Source organism: Saccopteryx bilineata, chromosome 2, assembly GCF_036850765.1.
Source record: "Saccopteryx bilineata isolate mSacBil1 chromosome 2, mSacBil1_pri_phased_curated, whole genome shotgun sequence".
Lineage (NCBI taxonomy): Eukaryota > Metazoa > Chordata > Mammalia > Chiroptera > Emballonuridae > Saccopteryx > Saccopteryx bilineata.
The window spans coordinates 394,239,597-394,259,363 of record NC_089491.1 but is presented as its reverse complement, the minus strand read 5'-3'; the positions used below and the strand labels follow the sequence as shown (position 1 = coordinate 394,259,363).

Below are 19,767 nucleotides of genomic sequence, written 5' to 3'. Positions count from 1 at the left end.
GGCACCAGTCCACCAAGCCTGAAAGTCCCATCCCGGCTCTCACAAGTTACCTTACGCCCGGCGGCCCTTTGTCCCCGCCCCCGGTTGCCATTGGCCGAGGGGTTTCTTTGTTAGCCGGAGCTCGCCGCTGCCATTGGTCCGCAGGGCCGCCGATCACGTCGGGGCACGGCCCCGCCCCCCGCGCGCGGCCCCTCCGGCTTCCTCCTCCCCCGCGCCGCCCACCCGCCCGCGCCGCCCGGAGTGCGCGAGGCGCTCCGCTCCCATTTGCTGCGGCCGCGGGGCGCCGGGGGGCAGCGGCGGCGGGACCCACCGCTGAGGGACCCGCAGCGACCCGGTTCCGGAGAGGCAGGCCAAGCGCGGGGCGACAGCGGGCCCAGCCAGGCCGCGTCCATGGGCCCGGGCTGTAGGCGCGGGCGGCGGGGACCGCGCGCTGTGTGAGGCCTCGGCGCCGAGTGCGCGACCCGCCGTGCGGGGAAGGGCCCGGCCCGCGTCCCGGTTCCCGCGAGGCCACGCCGACCGCCGGGGGCGCGCTCCGGCCTGTGTCCGCGTCCGCGTCCGCGGCCCGGCTGGGAGGGAGGCGGCCGGCGGCAGGGGCATGCGGCGGCGCCCGCGCTGAGCTGAGCCTCCGCGCCCCGCGCCCCGACCTCCGCGCCTCCTGCCCGCCGTGCATGGTGCCGCCCCGCCCGCCTCTGCCTCCGCCGCCGTCCGCCGTCCGCCGTCCGCCCGGGCCTGCGGGCCTCGCCGCCGCCGCCTCACCGCCGGGCCGACCATGTCGGCGGCCAAGGAGAACCCGTGCAGGAAATTCCAGGCCAACATCTTCAACAAGAGCAAGTGTCAGAACTGCTTCAAGCCCCGCGAGTCGCATCTGCTCAACGACGAGGACTTGACGCAGGTGAGCGGGCGGGGGGTCCGGGCCCGGGGCTGCGGGGGGACGGGGACCGGCGCGGCGGGGCGCTGCGGAGCGCCGGCGGGGGTGGGGTGCAGCCGAACGCTCCCGGGGAAAACGGTAAAAGAGCAGAAAATAAACGTGCGTGAGTCCCGGGGGCGGGGGTAGGGTGGGGGCGGCGAGGATGGAGTTGGTGGGAGGGCGAGAAGCGTGTGGATAGACTGGGGACAAAGGGAAAATCCTCAAGTATGCCGAAAAATAACATCCTTTCCCCGTTCCCATGGCCCTGCTGTGTGATTCATGCTTTTTTGGGTGACTCAAAAATGCCTGGTTTTCTTAGCGGGAACAAAGCGCTGGAGAATGTCTTGCTGCTTCCCAGGACCCCCTCGGAGTCCTGTCTCAGGACCGGACTTGACTTGTCCACCACCCAGAGTGGCCACGGGAGTCGGACTGGCTGCGCGACTGTAGGGTGCCCTCTGGTCAGACCCAGCCTGCCCTCTCCCTCTGTCGTTGTCACTGTCACTGATTGGAGAGAGGCGAGGGGTCCTGAAGTCTGGGGAGAGGAGGGGCTTGCTTTCGGACTTAAGCAGGAGGGTCTTCGGGCGATGGTAGGGCACTCTGGCCCAGCTCTCCGGTGGCTTGGCAAGGAACCAGGAGCCCCGGGGCCTGGGTAAAGTTGGTACACTTCTGTTTGCTTTATCTGTCGTCACAGGAGGGCTTCGGGGTCGGTCAGTGGCTCCCAAACCTGCGTCGCGGAGTCACAGCTTTTAAAAATACAGAGTCCTAGGGCCCCATCCCTGGAGTGATCTAGGAGGTGAGGGAATTTGTATTGGTAACAGCTTCCCAAGAAGTTGGGTTGTTGTCCCCACTGGCCTTTGGGAACCTTACACTCGTTCTCTGAGCTCCCAGTGTTCTTTTGGGACATTCAGATTTCTTGGATTTCCTGACCCAGTCTTGTCTACATCCCCTTGGGGTGTGTCTGTGGCTCCTGCTGGCCCTCTCCGCCAGCCTCCGTCCTCTTCAGAGCGTTCTGTCCTAGCCCTGAATGAGACCAAGGGCGCTCCTGCACATTCCAGCCCAGGGGGACCTAGTTTAGCTACTGGTTTTTCGGGAGAGCCCCCACCTCCAGAAGGAAGACATTATTTTGAAGTGCACCCAGCGAGCTGTTTCTAAGGTGACTTAAGTGCTCACAGGGTTTTTTGAATTGTTTACGTGGCTGACCAGAGCTGAGAGTTGGGTGGCAAGGAAGGAGTTATGGCCTGGGACATCGTGCCTTTGTCTGAAGTCAGGTTCCTACCAGTGGGCAAAAGAGTCCTTTCCTCCAAAACCAGAAGCTTAAGCAAAACCCTGAAGGCTGCAACGTCGTAAGGTTGTTAGGACAGAAGGGCCAGGTCAGCTTGGGAAGGGGAGAACTGGCTCCTGGAGAGGTGTTCTGGCGCATGGGCTCGTCTTAGGGGGCAGAGCCCCTCCTTCTGACCAGATGCTTTTTTCTGGGAGGCAGTTTATGTGGTGATGAGAGCCCTGGACCAGGAGTCCGGAGGCCTTGGTTCTGGTCCTGGCTGTCATTTTTAGCTGCGTGACCTTGAACAAGTCCCTATAGCTCCTCCCTGTCGTTCATTTCTTTTTCTGTAAATTGGGAATAGCAATCTCTGGGTTATCTCACTCACCAGGCTATTCTGAAGAGCAATGACTGATATCTTACTAGACTTTTTGTCTTACAATTTAAAACAAGCAAAACCCTCCTACAGGATAAATAGTTAACTTGGATCTGTGAAGTTCCCGAGCTTGGCAGGGGTTGTTCGGAGACAGTTTCTGGTTCTTCTAGGCGGCTGTCAAATTGGCAGTTGTAAATTGCAAATGTAAATTGAGTACTTATACCTTAGATGAACTAAAATGGAATCTGCATATTTGAGTTGAATCTCTTAAAAAAATTTAAAAATCTGTTGATTATTAATTTGATTTGAAGTAGTGGGGCCACAAGTTTAAAGTACTTTCCTCTTTCACTGTATTGACAGTGGAATTGTGGGTTTTAAAAACAGGCCTGAGTTTTCCAGGGCACACCTGGAATGGTAGTTTCTGAAGTAATAAGTGGGGCTATCTGTGCTGGGAGAGATTAGGTCAGCCTTCTACCTCCTGGGATCTTTCAGGAAGAAGCTCCTCTCGCAAAGAGGAGGGAGGCTCAGGGCTGTTGGCAACGGCCTCAGCTGCCCCCCCCCCCCCAGCTCCTTCCTCTCATCCTCCTGGCTCCTTTAGAAAACTTCAGCCAATTGGTTCCCATCAGTCTCCCCCAGGTCCCTGCTTCCTGCTCCCTTCTCCACCCTGAGCTTAATTTAGACCGTCAGTGCTGGAAGATAGATCAGCGATCACCGAAGTCACCCCTTTGTGGTAAGGACACTGCGACCAGTGAGGCAGCGCGACTGGCTTTTGCCCTGGATGTCATTGTCCCAGGGGCAGACGTTTCTCTGAACCTTCTGATTTGAGCTTATTTCCACAGCTGTGGGTTTTGTTTGTTTTTCCCCAGAGAGGTACAGAAACCTCTTCCAGGGACTGCATTGTAGCTTCAGACATGGAAGAGACTTAAGATCAGCTAAACTGCTTTTAACCATGAGAAGATCGAACTTCAGAGAAGGGAGCAGCTGGCCCAGTGCCGGGCCACAGTCAGGACTCTACCCAGTGTTCTTCCCCTGCTCATACTGAGTGTCTGCAGTGGCCGTCCCATCAACACACGGCATGGAGAATTGTGTCAAGGATGATTACGTTCCAGAAGGTGTCTGGGAGGGCAGGCTCTGGGTGTCACACCAGGGGCCTTGCGATCGCTGCCTCGGAGCAGAGGAGTCTCTTACTCTTTCCTCACCGCTGGGATTCACAGTGATCCTGGATACGTAATAAGCAACAGTCCTTTGTCATTTTTCATGGCACCCTCCAGTCCTAGCCTCTGTTCACAGGATGGCGTTGATTCTTCCGTTTTTCTCTTACTCATTTCTCTGCATACATATAGACTCAAATACACAGCGAAAACATTTTTTTAACCTAATCTGTGTGTACATATTTGCAATATATCTTCTTTTGCAAGAGATGGAAAGATAGAGGACAAGGGAAAAAGATGAGAAGCATCAACTCGGAGTTCTGTCACCTCACATGTTCATTGATTGCTTCTCATACGTGCCTTAATTGGGGGGCTCCAGCTGAGCCAGTGACCCCTTGCTCAAGCCTGCGACCTTGGGCTTCAAACTAGCAAACTTTGGGCTTAAACCAGCTATCATAGGATCTTGTCTGTGATCCCAGTCTCAAGCTGGTGAGCTTGGGGTTTTGAACCTGAGTCCTCAGCATCCGGGTTGATGTCCTACCCACTGCGCCACCATCTGGTCAGGTAGCATATTTTTTTCTGGTTAGTAACGTCTTACAATTGTTCTCATGGTATTAAATATAAATATCCCAAAATCATTTTTTATAATGTACCATCAGGTATATGTTACAGTTTTACTGTATTGATGGACAGCAAGGTTACTTGTTGTTATAAACGGTGACTGCTTCAGCAAACAGCTTTCTAAATACTTTTTAGGTGTATGTGTGCCTGCATGAATGCAAGTATTTCTCTGGGACAAATCCTTAAAAAAGAATGACTGGGTTGACAAGTGCATGACACTTTTTTATAAATGTCACCAAACTGCCTTTTTCAGTGGCTGGTCATACCATTGTCAGGACTGGATATTATCAAATGATTTAGTTCTTTAATATTTCCCCTAATTAACCAGTGAAGTTAGGTCTTTTTTTATAGTGTTGATTGAATATGTTTTCTTTCCTTTGTGCATTGTCAGTGTGTATTGTTTATCTGTTCGTGTGTGTGTGTTTTAAATTGCTTTAGTTTCTTGCCATACTTGCCCCAACCCTCATTGATTTGTAGGAACTTTCTGGATATACTCTAGTAGGTCAGGTGCCACAGACTTTTTCTGTATGAGGACAGTGGTAAATATTTCAGTCTTGTAGGTCATACAATCTTTGTGCAGCTTTGTTATTCTAGTGCAGAGGCTGCTGTGCAGAGTGTAGACCACACATAAACTCATGGGAAATGACTGTTCCAGTAGGACTTTATTTACAGAGCCAGGCGGTTGGCAGGATTTGGCCTGTGAGCCGTAGTTTGTAGACCTCTGCTCTGGATATTAATCTGACACCTGTCATATATTGCAGGTATTTTCTCTCCAGCTGTCATTTTTTAAAAAAAATTTTAGGTGTGGTCATTTTTTTCTTTATCATATGGTAGCTTTAAATATGAATGCAGTTAAATTTCCATGTTTCCCTTTATAGTTTGTAGTTTTAGATTCATGCTTCTGAAGGTCCTCTTTCTGAGAGTATAAAACAAATGCTTTCTATGCATGTGCTCATAACAGCGCTGCTCACAGTAGCCAAAGCATAGCAGCAACACAAGTGTCCGTCAGTGGGCAATAGATAAAAAATTGTGGTATATCCATACATTGGAATATTATTCAGTTATAAAAAGGAATGTACTGAGACCTGCTATAGCACGATTGAACCTCAAAAACGTGATGTAAAGTGAAAGAATCAGACACAGGGTCCCCTACTCTATGGTTTTGTTTATATGAAATATTCAGAATAGGTAAATCCATCGAAACAGAAAGCAGATTTGTGGTTTTCAGGGTTCTGGGAGAGGGTGGGATAAGGAGTGCCTGCTAATGAGATCAGGGTTCTATTTTGGGGGTGATGAGGTGTTCTAGAACTAGATTGAGAGGCTGGTTGCATAATATTGTGAATGTACTAAATGCCACTGAATTGTTCACTTTAAAATGGTTGGTTTTATGCTACGTGAATTTTACCTCAATAAATAAAATGCACAAAAATCATAAGTACATATGTGCATGTGCACACACACTGCACGCGTTCGCACACACGTGCACACACGTGCACACACGCACACAAAACTAAACCTGCCCTCTGCTCCTTGTGTCATTGGAGTGATTATCTGCTTGTTTACAGAGCCTGTATCAGGGATTAATAATTTCTTTTTTCTTTTTGACACAGTCAGAGAGAGACAGACAGGGACAACCAGATAGGAGGGGAGAGAAATGAGAAGCATCAGTTCCTCACTGCAGTTCCCTAATTGTTCAGTGATTGCTGTCTCATATGTGCCTTGACCAGGGGGCTCCAGCAGAGCGAGTGACCCCTTGCTCAAGCCAGCGACCATGGGGTCATGTCCATGATCCCACCAAGGCATCTTCGCTCAGGCTGGTGAGCCCATGCTCAAGCCGGCAACTTTGGTGCTCCAAAGCCGGATCCTCGTGTCCCAGTCTGACACTGTCCACTGCACCACTGCCTGGTCAGGCAGGATTGACCTTTTTTTTTTAAAAGGACCTGATAGTAAATACTATGTTGGGCTTTATAGGCATTGAGGAGTTGACGTAGGTGCATATATAATTCTTTAGAAATATAGAAGCCGTTCTTGGTTTTAGGCCTTTCCCTGCGTTAAGAAAGTTAGTGGCTGGATTTGACCTACCAGGCTTAGTTTGCCAATCCCTGGGTTAGACCAGCCAGATGTTACTAAAATTTTTCTAGTTGTCAATATTAAAAAACTAAAAACAAACAGGTGAAGTTAATGTTAATTATATCTTACTTAACATATCCAAAATATCATCATCTCAGTGTGTATAAAAGTTCATGTGCGATTTTACCTTTATGGCACCTCTCAGTGCAGACCAGCCACCTTGCATCGGCCCCTGGCCACAGGTGGCTGAGGCCTGCAGTGTGAGACAGCGTCAGCTGTAGCTGCAGAGCCTGGCCTCCAGCTGTAGCTGCAGAGCTGGGCCCTGGAGCCGGGAAGTGCAGCGTGGGAAGGCTGTGCGTGAGGGTTTTCTCCTCCGTGGGGATGTTCTGCAGGCGCTGGTTCTCTTGTTATTCCTGTTTGTGTCCTCACCTCCTTCGTGTGTGTCTTCCTGCCTTCCTGCCAACTTTTCTGAATGTCACATTTCCTTTGGTGATTCTTTTCAGTGTAGTTGAGAGCTCTGGGCCTCTGATCCCCACGCTCCCTGTCCAGGGGCAGTAGGGAGGAGGCTGCTGGCCTGTCCTGTGGAGAGCGGCAGCGGGGGGAGCAGGCTGGTGTGCCCCTCCAGGCTCGTTGCTGGACGTGGTGACTGCATTCTGACACAGCCCTTTGTCTTTGCTGAGTGTTTTGCAGCCGTATCCTAGCTGCTTTTTTCCCTGTGTTCTAGCCTGCTACTTGACCTTTGTCTCCAAATTCTTTTTCCCTTGCTACACAGAAGGACTACAATGGAAGACCTGTGTTCTATTCTTGGCACAAACTGTGCGGGGTGACCCAGGAAGGTCACTTACATTCTCTGTGCCTCGGTTTCCCGCCCATAATGCGGGTGCCCATGTTTTATTTATTTATTTATTTATTTATTTATTTTTTTTACAGAGGCAGAGATAGACAGGGACAGACAGACAGGAATGGAGAGAGATGAGAAGCATCAATCATCAGTTTTTCTTTGCAACACCTTAGTTGTTCATTGATTGCTTTCTCACATGTGCCTTGACCGCGGGCCTTCAGCAGACCGAGTAACCCCCTGCTGGAGCCAGCGACCTTGGGTCCAAGCTGGTGAGCTCTTTGCTCAAGCCATATGAGCCCGCGCTCAAGCTGGCCACCTCGGGGTCTCGAACCTGGGTCCTTCCGCATCCCAGTCCGACGCTCTATCCACTGCGCCACCACCTGGTCAGGCTGCCCATGTTTTGTGTACAGGGATTGGTGTGCTAATGGAACGAGGAGCGGGTGCTGGCCAGGCCTGTGGAGGTCACCGAACCCCTTTGTGGTCATTCATATCCCAGGGAGAGTCCTGAGCACCACTCCCATGGGGAAGAGCCTTCATTTGGGCTGTGTCCTGATTACTAGGACCCTGATGTTGATTAGCTGAAATAAAGAAATTTCACTTGGAATATTTATCTTTAAATTGTTCCCAAACTGCTGTTTAGCCTGAAGAGAAGAGAGAGCACTGCAGCCAGGGACAGGGATCGGGGAAGTGCCTTCTCCTGTAGAGAAGAGAGAGCACTGCATCCAGGGACAGGGACCGGGGAAGTGCCTTCTCCTGTAGAGAAGAGAGAGCACTGCAGCCAGGGACAGGGACCGGGAAGTGCCTTCTCCTGTGACACCCAGTGCTCTGTGGGAGGTGGGTGGGCAGGGAGAGGTGTGAAGAGCCCTCGTGCTAATTTGGAAGCATTCAACCTGAGAAACAAGCTTTCATTTATTTTCGGAAACTCACTTTCCAAGCCTCATTTTCCCATCTGAAATGACATGGTTGGACCAGGTCAGTGGTTTTCAAACTTTCATTAAATCTTGGAGCCTTTTACTCAAAGGAATTGCATATGGAAATGCCATGTATGAGACAAAAAAGGGGACACAGTTCTGGGCTCCATGGGGGAGGTGCCTGGAGCTTGGCTTCTTGGCCACCTCTGTGTCTCATCCCTGGGGTCTCTTGTCACGTCTCTTGATTTGTGGTTCTTCAGTTTTTAGCAGTTGAGGTTTCTCTGGAGTCATCGAAGGTGCTCTCACAGCAGCCCGAGTGCTCCTGTCGTGTTAGCACTTCCTTTGGGAGTGAGGGCAGGTGGGTGGTTCGCTGGCATGCCGTCTCTGTAGACTGGACTGGAATCTTCCAGACCACTCACAGTTTTTTTTTCAGTCAGGGTCATCCTAGTTCACTTGAAAGCACAGGCTGGCTTTTGCCTGGAGCTTGTAACCCTCTGGGTCCTTTCTCCCCTCGAGCTCAGTTTGGTGTTTGCCGGCTGCCCTGGATGGTGGCCTGCCCAAGTCTTTGGGGCAGCTTGCAGTGAGAATGAACCTCTGGGCCTGTCGAGTCCTCCTGAGCCTCCACTGCACTGAATCCAGTGTATGTACCATGATCTCATTCTGCCTTCCTTTCTGGGGAGGGGAGCAGGGCTGGTGGCAGCATGGCCACCAGAGAGGTTGGGTGGCCTGCTCAGAGTCACCGAGCTGCCTAGCAGTGGACTGTGTGTGGTATGTCCGTGTTTGTGTGGCCAGGAGTTTGTCGTTCCTCTCCTCGGAAAGGCCGCTTTGATCTGTAAACTTGTACCGTTTCTGTAGAAGGCTGAGATATTGCAAAATAAATGGAAGCTATTTAATGGGCCCAATTCCTAGCCATCAGAGCAGGGACCTGCAGGTGCTGGGTGATCTTCCTCCATTAAGCAAGTGAGGGATTGCCCGCAGCCATCGAATGGAGCCGCTGAGGCTTAGAGAGATTCAGTGACCTGCCTGGGTCACAGGAAGGCCAGTGTGGGTTTTTCCAAAGTCCTGTTTGGCCTCCCTGTCTGATAACCTTTGCTGTCAAGAACAGGGCCTTCCCCTGACATGGGTCCTGTAGTTGCCGGCTGTGTGTGGAGGGTACGGTGGGGAGCCTGGCACAGTTCAGGGCATTTTGCAGGTTCTTGTACAGGTTCTGAATCTCAGCCTCGGGACAGCCCATGTTTCCCAAACAGGCTGCTGGCCTGTGGCAGTGACCACACCTTCAGCATAGCTCAGAATAGGAAGTACTGTTTTTCTTCCTGAAACAGGAATTCAGAGTCAGGAAATAGTTGTGTCCTTGATCTCTGTAGGTCCTAAAACACAGGTTTTAACAGACAACAGTAAGGCACCTTCAGACCTGGTCTCTTACCTTCTAAGAGTCTTGGCCCATAGCTAAAGGGGTTGGGGGACAGTGGCTGCTTGGAGTCCCCTTTGATCCAGAGAGAGAGCCTTTCTCCTCCGGCTGGTGAGCGCCTTGGTTGCTGGGGGCCTCCGTTCAGTGGGGCTGGGGTGTTCACTTGTCTTCTGTCTGGGCACTTACTCTGACCTAGAAATGTGACACAGTGCCACTTTTCATTTACTGTTCTCAAGTAAGGGACGGGAATTGTGTGTGTGGTGGGGTGGGGGGCTTTCAGTTCAGATTTGGGTTAACATCCTGGCTCCATTTTAATGCTGATTGAGCAAGTTCCTCAGAGTTTAGGTGTCTTTGTCTGTCCTCTGAAGACGAGGGGCTGTAAACCTCGTCTTTTGGTGCCGGTGAGGATGGTGGAAGGTGCAAGAAATGGCAAGTTCCAAATTGTAAATGCTTGGGTGTATAGTGGTGCTCAGTGAAGGGGTTTGTTTTGCAAGCACTGCCTCAGAGAGGGACCTGCTTCTTTGGGACAGTGATTTTGTGGGGGACAGCTGACCCTCATTCTGTTCCTGTAGCCCCCACTCCCACAGGAGAAGAGCAGAGCTGCCTCTGCTCCTGTGTCGCCCTGGCAACTTCCTCATGTCAGCCCCCGGGGTTGGAAGGGCCTTAGTCATTTTGCTTGTTTGGGTTTGATTTTTTCAGCCATGTTTAAGTATAAGGATGAATTGGTTTTAAGAATTTTTAGTGAGTAGGAAATGAAAAAGACAGGTACCATTGGGCTAGGATTGAACATTAGAGGGCGTGTGCTGCTCTCGGGTACAGTAGCCAGTGGCCAGCGGCCAGCACAGCGGCTACCCTTGACCCTCTGCCAAGCCCAGAGAAGCACACAGCACGGTGCGGGTTCTGTGAATAGTGGGCAGATCCCAGCTTCAGAAGTCACTCTGATTGGAAGTGTCTGAGTTGCTACCAGCAAGGTGGGGGATTAAGAGAAGCCTCTTATTCCACTGGTTCCCTGGGAGCAGTTGTGTGGGGATCCCAGTCCTCATGCCCTGGGGCCTGGGTAAATGGCCAGAGTTGGGTAGAGCAGCCAGGTCCAGGCCCAGATACTCTGGGCAGGTGGGCAGGAAGTCTGGCCCAGGTATATCTTGGCCTTTGGTCACCAGCCTTGATTCCGTTAGCAGGTGTGTCCTCCGTCTTCCTTCCCCTGGCCCTGCCAGCTTTTACCGAGGGTGGGCAGCCTCTGCCAAGGGGACCCTCTATAGGGTCTTACGTAGAACCGGCTCCTGAGAAAGCCTGTGAACGAGCTCTTCTAACAGGCAGGTGCCATCTCAGCAGAGAGCCCCTGACTCAGACCCCGCATCTCCTCCCTCCCCTCCCGGAAACACTGAGGGTTTGGGAGTCCTCTTCTCTGGGGCGCTGGGCCGACCGGCAGGGCCACGCAGCCTTTATGTGCACAGGTCTTCCTGTGCTTAAATCAGAGCGGCAGTTGAAGTGCTCTGGGAGTCTTCACTGACATGGTGGTGGCATTCATAGCCAACAGTAATTGCTGTGTGCCAGGCCACTGTTGACTCATTTATATTCACAGCAGCCTCATGAAGTAGAGAAGTCAGAAAACTGAGTGGGAAAAGAGGTCATTGTAACGCGCCCAAAGGCAGTACAGTCAATGGTAGAGCTGGGAGGCGAACCCAGTCTGACTCCGGGCCTCCTCCTTCCACTGTTGCCCACGCTGACCTGAGTGGGGTCAGCGGGTGCTCCTGGATACCAGGTCTCTGGCTGTGTCCAGGGGGCAGAGGCCGTCCTGCTGGGTTGGTGTATGTTGGAAAGGGTGTGGTTGGAGGATGAGGCTTGTGCTGAATTTACTTAGATTTCTTGTCTCTTTATTTCCTACCTGTATTATAATGGAAGAATTGCATTTTGAGGGACATGGTGTGACTCTTTTATGCAAAGCTGTTGCCCAGAAATTTGTCCCCGTGGATTCTCTAGCATTACTCCCTTTTGCTACAAATGGCTTCACGTTTCCAAAATCCCACGTCCGTGGGCTCTTTTTCAAGACCAAATGGGGAAGAGGTTTTTTAAAATGTCACTCTCCCCCTCTTTCTTTTTTTTTTTTTTTTTAATTTTTTTTTAAAATTTATTTATTCATTTTTTTAAAGAGGAGAGGGAGAGACAGAGAGAGAGAGAGAGGAGAGACAGAAAGAGAGAAGGAGGGAGGAGCTGGAAGCATCAACTCCCATATGTGCCTTGACCAGGCAAGCCCAGGGTTTTGAACTGGCGACCTCAGCATTTCCAGGTCGACGCTTTATCCACTGCGCCACCACAGGTCAGGCCTCCCCCTCTTTCTTTAGCTGCTGCAGTCCAGGGAGGAGGAGCCCTGATCACGGGCTGGGCTTGCAGGGCCTGTGTGTGCAGAGGCGTGAGGGGCAGCCGAGTTGGAGAGTGAGAGAGGAGAAAGAGGAGCGGACCCTCGGCCGTGTGCCTTTGCCCTCCCCGCTCCCGGGGTCTAGTGACCTCGGAGCAGACCCTCAGCCGTGTGCCTTTGCCCTCCCCGCTCCCGGGGTCTAGTGACCTCAGAGCGGACCCTCAGCTGTGTGCCTTTGCCCTCCCTGCTCCTGGGGTCTAGTGACCTCAGAGCGGACCCTCAGCCGTGTGCCTTTGCCCTCCCTGCTCCCGGGGTCTAGTGACCTCAGAGCGGACCCTCAGCCGTGTGCCTTTGCCCTCCCCGCTCCCGAGGTCTAGTGACCTCAGAGCGGACCCTCGGCCGTCTAGTGACCTCGGAGCAGACCCTCAGCCGTGTGCCTTTGCCCTCCCCGCTCCCGGGGTCTAGTGACCTCAGAGCGGACCCTCGGCCGTCTAGTGACCTCGGAGCGGACCCTCGGCCGTGTGCCTTTGCCCTCCCCGCTCCCGGGGTCTAGTGACCTCAGAGCGGACCCTCGGCCGTCTAGTGACCTCGGAGCGAACCCTCGGCCGTGTGCCTTTGCCCTCCCCGCTCCCGGGGTCTAGTGACCTCAGAGCGGACCCTCGGCCGTCTAGTGACCTCGGAGCGAACCCTCGGCCGTGTGCCTTTGCCCTCCCTGCTCCTGGGGTCTAGTGACCTCGGAGCGGACCCTCGGCCATGTGCCTTTGCCCTCCCCGCTCCCGGGGTCTAGTGACCTCAGAGCGGACCCTCGGCCGGCTAGTGACCTCGGAGCGGACCCTCAGCCGTGTGCCTTTGCCCTCCCCGCTCCTGGGGTCTAGAGACCTCAGAGTGGACCCTCGGCCGTGTGCCTTTGCCCTCCCCGCTCCTGGGGTCTAGAGACCTCAGAGTGGACCCTCAGCCGTGTGCCTTTGCCCTCCCTGCTCCCGGGGTCTAGTGACCTCAGAGCGGACCCTCGGCCGTCTAGTGACCTCGGAGCGGACCCTCGGCCGTGTGCCTTTGCCCTCCCTGCTCCTGGGGTCTAGTGACCTCGGAGCGGACCCTCGGCCGTGTGCCTTTGCCCTCCCCGCTCCCGGGGTCTAGTGACCTCAGAGCGGACCCTCGGCCGTCTAGTGACCTCGGAGCGGACCCTCGGCCGTGTGCCTTTGCCCTCCCTGCGGACTCTCAGCCGTGTGCCTTTGCCCTCCCCGCTCCCGGGGTCTAGTGACCTCGGAGCGGACCCTCGGCCGTGTGCCTTTGCCCTCCCTGCGGACTCTCAGCCGTGTGCCTTTGCCCTCCCCGCTCCCAGGGTCTAGTGACCTAGGAGTGGACCCTCGGCCGTGTGCCTTTGCCCTCCCTGCTCCTGGGGTCTAGTGGCCTCCGTGTGTGTTGGGAGGGATGTTGAGGTGAAATTCATATAACATAAATTTAACTGTTTTAAAGAACATGATTTAATTGTGTTCAGCACATTCAAAATTTTGTGCAAATACCACTACTCTGTAGTTTGAAGCATTTCATCACCCCAAACACCACCAGTCGCTATTAAGCAGTGACTCTTTACTCCCATTCCCGGTCTTCAGCTTTCTGTCTCCATGGATTTACTTACTGTGGAAATTTCATCAAAATGGAATTGTAGGTATGTGACCTTTCATCTGGCTCTTTGCATGGCATGTTTTCAGGATCCATCCATGTGGTAAGCATGAGTCAGTACTTTGTTGCCTTTTTATGGCTGCATAACATTCCGCTGTAAGGATAGATAGCAGGTTTTGTCTGTCTGTTCATCCGTTACACGTTTGGGCTGTTTCTACCTTTTGGCTGATGTCAGTAGTGGTGTAATGAATGTGTTTTTGTTTGAACCTACTGTTGATTGTTCTGGGTAGAGGTCCGAGGTAGATTTGCTGGGCCCAGTGGCAATCCTGTAATGCTGTGTTTTGAATCGGAGCATCCAGCCAGATGTCAGCACTGCAGACTGTTGGGAGGGGAGCAGTGGAGAAGGTGCAGAGGGTGGTGGGTGGGACCTGAGTCAGGCTGCCCAAGCTCAGGGCTTCTTGGTCGGAGGAGTCCAGGAAGGGGAACAGGGCCCAGGAGAGCCCTCAGGGTTGCCAGCAGGGTTTCTGGCTTTGAGGTGGTGCAGCTGTGCCTGTGTACCGGGTGGCTGAGCCACTTTGGGCGTCTTTCCTTCCTTCTCCTTTTGTCTAACTTGAAGATCAGCTGAGCTGTCAAGAGGGCGCTAAGTTGGGGCTTTAGTATTGTTGCAAGGGGGGGCTGAGGGCATGGGACTTGAAGGCCATACAATGTTGGGAGACTCGGTGCACTCCAGATTGGTGAGGTACATGGGAGCTGCTGGTGACAGGGCCACGGTGTCTGACATTGCGCCCCAAAGGAAATTGCAGTCAAATAGAAGGAGAAGCCCTTACCCTGTCTGCTCACCACTCTGTGACCAGCTCTCAGACAGCATTTCTTCAGCTGCAGAGCATGGAGCCCCTTGAAACAAAATGTGGAGCTCACACGTGTGAAGGCAGGGAGTATGGATGGCACCACCAGGAGACCCCTCACTGCAGCCCCTGCCTCACTCCACACTGGAGCTCACACGTGTGAAGGCAGGAGACCCCTCACTGCAGCCCCTGCCTCACTCCACGCTCTGCAGTGGTCTTTGAAGCCCAACCTCTGGCCGTCTTTGCTGCTTGAAAAACGATGATTTACTGTAACCCTTGCATTATAGTTTTGAGTATAATGAAATATTTGATATATACACAAGAACATTAAGTAACATAGATGCACAACACATGTATAGTATTCCTATAACAGTGATTTTCAACCTTTTTTTTTCATAGCTCACATAAATGAATTACTAAGGAAAAAGAGGGGCACTGACCTCTTCTCCCTTAGTAACTCATTTATGTGTGCCATGAGATGGAAATAGCTGTGTTTAGTCAGGGGCACTGATCTCTTCCCCCCTAGTCATTAGTCTGTGTGTGCCATGAGAAGGAAAAAGGTTGAGAATCGCTGCTATAGAACACCTGAGGTATTTGATGTTTGAGCCTGAGGGGCTGGCGTCCAGGAGAGGGGACCACACACAGGTGTGCCCTGCAGAGGGCTCAGCCCTCTCTCTCGCCCTCCTCTGCAGGGCACAGGTTTGCCTGGACAGGAAGGTGTCCCCGCTTGGCTGTGTGGAGGACTCTGTTCATGTCTAGGTGGACCGCACTGCAGCTGCTAGGGGCACGTCTCGTGTGAGTGTGGCCTTCTCCAGCAGCGCTGTCGAGGAGCGAGGACTCGGGTGGAGACCTGGGGACAGCCTGAAGGCCCCTCTGTTTGGTGTGACAGAGAGCCAGAGAGGCGCAGTCAGGTTGGGGGACACTGCTGATACATCAGCAAGAAGCGGGGGTTGTGGGGGCAGGACAGGTCAGTTGTGACCTGAGGAGGTGCTGCCTGGGGTTGGAGCAGTTCCAGTCACTGGGTCTCAGACTTTTTGTTCTTGGGACCCATTGATGCTCTTGATTGAGGCCTTCAAAAGGCTTTTGTTTATGTGGGTTATTGTATCCATGGTATTTACTGTATTAGAAATAAAGCTGAGAAACTAAAAAGTATTTCTTAGTTCATTTAAAAATAAACCTGCTGCATGTTCACATACATAACAGTTGTATTCTGAAACATAACTTTTCCAAAACAAAAAAATTTTGCTGAGAAGAGTCAGACTATTTTACCTCTTTTGCAAATCTCTTTTAACATCTGTCGTAATGAAAGGCAGCTGGATTCTCATATCATCTGTATTCGATCTGTTGCATTATCAAGTCCTGTAGTCTCTGGAATGAGAGTGAACAAGGCAAATGATGACTTAGTACTTTTATAAAAATAGATTTGGCTCATGGACCCCCCAAAAGTTCTCTGGGACTCGGGCCATTTGCATAAAAGGCCCGAATGCCTTGCTGGAAGCAGCAGTGAGTATGCCTTGCCTGTCACTGTCGGGTTGATGCAGGGGCAGAATCAGGGCTGACACCCGTGGCAGTCCTCAGAGTGAGGTGCCGGACTGAGGGTAGCAAGGGGCCACCCATAGGCAGTTCTTGATTTCTCTAGCAGTCCATATGGGATTGGCTTGCCTTTTCTTCCTGCAGCCAAGGGCCATCTGAGGAGTAAAGAAATGCTTAGTAAGGTACACAGCATGTGGGGGGACTCCATGTGAAAACAAAGGATAGCTCTTATTCTGACTGATAGAGGAGTCTGAGCCTTGGAAAAGGAAGTCACTTTGCTTTTATGTTTCACCACTGTGTTCTGTAGGCTCCAGAGGGAGGAGTCAGAGATGACTGGAGTGTTCTAGGATGGAGCTGCAGAGCCTGCTGGGTCGCCCGAGTGGGGTGTGAGAGGCAGCTGAGGATGAACGGCTGGGTCAGGCTGTTAGCCTCCTGGCTCTGCCGCTGATGGACTTCGTGGCCAGAAGGCAAGATGACCCGGGTCTTTTCACCTGTTCACTGAGTGGTGCTTGGTAACTCTTAACCCTCACGCCAGTTCCTGACCTGGTATTTGGATGAATGAGTAAGAGGCATGGAGGTGGCCAGGTGGGAAGCCTCCTTCCCTGGAGATACAGGGTTGGGACCAGGGTTGGAAGTCAGGGTGAAGAGGGAATGTGGGCGTGATGGGTGAGTCCTGCTCCCTCCAGACATGTAGACAGGAAGGGGATTCAGGGGAATCTTAGAGAGACATTGGGATTTTTAATTTTGGGAAGCAGCACACAACAGTATTGAAATTAGGCCAATTAATAACCCTACACTGGCCTCTAATGTTCAAATAAAAGGAAGAGTTGCACGACTCTCGCTTTAAATCAAAAGCTGGAAATGATTAGCTATTGAAGAAGGCATGTCGAAAGCCAAGATAGGCTGCAAGCTAGGCCTCTGTGCCAACAGTTAGCCAAGCTGTGAATGCAGAGGAGAAGGTTTTTTTTTTTTTTTTAAGTGAAAGGAGGGGAGACAGTGAGGCAGACTCCCACATGCACCCCAACTGGGATCCACCCAGCAGCCCTTGTCTGGGGCCGATGCTTGAATCAACGGAGCTATCCTCAGCGTCTGGGCCAATGCTCGAACCAGACTAGCCACTGGGTGTGGGACAGCTAGAGGGAGAGGGGAGAGGGAGGGAAAAGAAGCAGATGGTCACTTCTCTTTTGTGCCCTGACCGGAAATTGAACGCGGGATGTCCATATGCCGGGCCAACACTATCCACTGAGCCAGCCAGCCCGCCCGCCCCAGGAAAAGCCCGTGAACTAAATGAGAAGTGCTACCCTAGTGAACACACAAACGAAAAGAGCGAAATAGCCTGATGTGGAGAAAGTCTCAGCGTCTGGAGAAGACCGAACCTGCCCCAGCATTCCCTGAGTCAAAGCCTAATCCAGAGAAAGGCCCCGACTCCCCTCAGCTCCCTGAAGGCCGAGCGGAGAGGAAGCCACAGGAGTCACGCTGGAAGCCGGCAGGGGTTGGTCCATGAGGTGGAAGGAAGGAAGCCGTCTCCCTAACATGAAAAGCGCAGGTGGAGCAGCAGGTTTTGGTGCAGAAGCTGCAGCAGGTCCCCCGAAGACCTGGCTGAGAGAACTAAGGAGGGGCTGCAGCAAGCAACAGATCTTCAGTGTAGACAGAGTAGCCTTACTGTGAAAGAAGATGCCACCTAGGGCTTTCACAGCCAGAGAGGAGAAGTCAGTGCCAGGCTCCAAAGAACAGGCTGTTAGGGGCTAATGCAGCCGCTGACTTTAAGTTGAAGCCAGTGCTCATTTACTACTCCCAAAATCCTAGGGCCCTTAAGAATTATGGTAAATCTACTCTGCTTGTAAATGGAACAGCAAAGCCTGGATGAAAGCACATCTTTTTACAACACGGTGTGCTGAATCTTAAGTACATTGTTGAGACCTACTGATCAGAAATAAAATTCCTGTCAATTTATTACTGCTCATTGACAGTGCGCCTGGTCAACAGGAGCTCTGATGGAGATGTACAAGCAGACTAGTGTTGTTTTCATGTCAAGGAGTAATTTTAACTTTCAAGTCTTGTAAGAAACACATTTTGTAAGGCCGTAACTGCCACAGATCATGATTCCTCTGATGGATCTGGGTAAAGTGAATTGAAAACCTCTGGAAATAATTCACCATTCTAGATGCCAGTAAGAACATTTCATGAGTCATGAGAAGAGGTCAAAATGTCAGTATTAACAGGAGTTTGGAGGAGATGGTCCCAGCCCTCATGGATGACGCGGAGGGGTTCCAGACTTCGGTGGAGGACGTGGCCACACGTGTGGTGGGAACAGCAAGAGGACGGGTTAGTGACTGAATGTGAATGGCTGCCATCTCATGACACAACTGTAACGGATTTATTTAAAGGAGTTGTGTCTTATGGATGAGCAAAGAAAGTGGCTTCTTGAGGTGGAATCTACTTGTGGTGAAGATGCTATGAAGATTGTTGAAATGATAACAAAGGATACAGAATATTATGTAAACTTGATAAAATAGTGGCAGGTTTGAGAGGATTGAGTTCAGTTGTGAGAGAAGTTCTGCTGTGGGTAAAGTGCTGTCAGATAGCATCCAATGCTTTGGAGAAATTGTTCATGAAAGGAAGAGTCAGTCAATGCAGCCGACTTCATTCTCATGGTCTTTTAAGAGATTGCCACAGCCAATTATCACTTTAAAAGAATAATACCCCCTGCTGGGAAGGTTCCAGTAAAACTGTTAGATGGGACAAGGGTCTCAAGGTCTCCGCGGTTCTTACTAAATGCTACTCATGCTAAATGCTAAAATGTAGAACAGTACTTTGCAGATGCAGCTGTTACTTGATGAACTTGACCAGAACCCAACCTGAGCAAAGGAGAAATCAACAAGCAATTGACCAAACAGTATATATAGCAATAAATAGGTCTCCTTTCCCAGGGACAAAGCTTTGGATGGGACTGTCCTGTCTCCTTTACCTGCTTGAGTGTGGGTTTGATGGCTTGAGTGTGGGATCACCAACATGACCCCATGGTTGCTGTCTTGAGTCTAAGGTCTCTGGCTTGAGTAAGGGGTCACTGGCTCAGCTGGAGCCCCCCGGTCAAGACACATATGAGAAGCAATCAGTGAGCAACTAAAGGGCCACAACTATGAGTTGATGCTTCTCATCTCTCTCCTTTCCTGTTTCTGTCTAATAATAATAATTTAATAGCTTTGTAACTAAGAGATGGATAGTCTTCTTCCAGTGATATCCAACATTGTGATGACTGTACTTAATGTTTGGACACCGGCGCGACATCAGAAGATAAGTCTGTCCGCTTTACTTTTTCACAGTGAGTTGAAATCTTCCATGAATGGGTTATTGATCCAGAGGGTACCTTAATGGAGATCCTAATTTTCAGGGCAATCATGGTCAAAGTTTTGAACTAACACGCTTAAATGTTGACTTACTATATTAAATATGAATTACTGGTTGGCATCTTCAGCAATCAAAAAGTCTTGGAAAAGTGGAGCCTCACCAGGAGGTGGTGCAGTGGATAGAGCGTCGGACTGGGATGCGGAAGGACCCAGGTTCGAGTCCCGGAGGTCACCAGCTTGAGCTTGGGCTCATCTGGCTTGAGCAAAAAGGTCACCAGCTTGGACCCAAGGTCACTGGCTCGAGCAAGGGGTTACTAGATCTGCTGAAAGCCCGTGGTCAAGGCACATATGAGAAAGCAATCAATGAACAACTAAGGTGTCGCAACGAAAAACTGATGGTTGATGCTTCTCATCTCTCTCTGTTCCTGTTTGTCCCTGTCTATCCCTCTCTCTGACTCTTTCTCTGTCCCTGTAAAAAAAAAAAAAAAAAAAAAGTCTTGGAAAAGTGGAAACATTTCTA

General features: G+C 51.6%; 1 protein-coding gene across 8 annotated transcripts in view; it reads left to right on the top strand.

Moving 5' to 3' along the window:
- Window positions 1-209: 209 nt before the first annotated feature.
- Window positions 210-19,767, top strand: part of MPRIP (myosin phosphatase Rho interacting protein) — a 177,133-nt gene continuing 157,575 nt past the window's right edge. For 6 of the 8 annotated variants that reach the window (XM_066264491.1, XM_066264490.1, XM_066264488.1 and 3 more), the window contains exon 1: window positions 210-892. In XM_066264491.1, coding sequence (XP_066120588.1) covers window positions 770-892 — 123 coding nt within the window. In that variant the 5' untranslated portion in view covers window positions 210-769. The remainder of the gene's footprint in view (window positions 893-19,767) is intronic. The other 2 variants (XM_066264494.1, XM_066264495.1) reach the window with 1 other exon arrangement.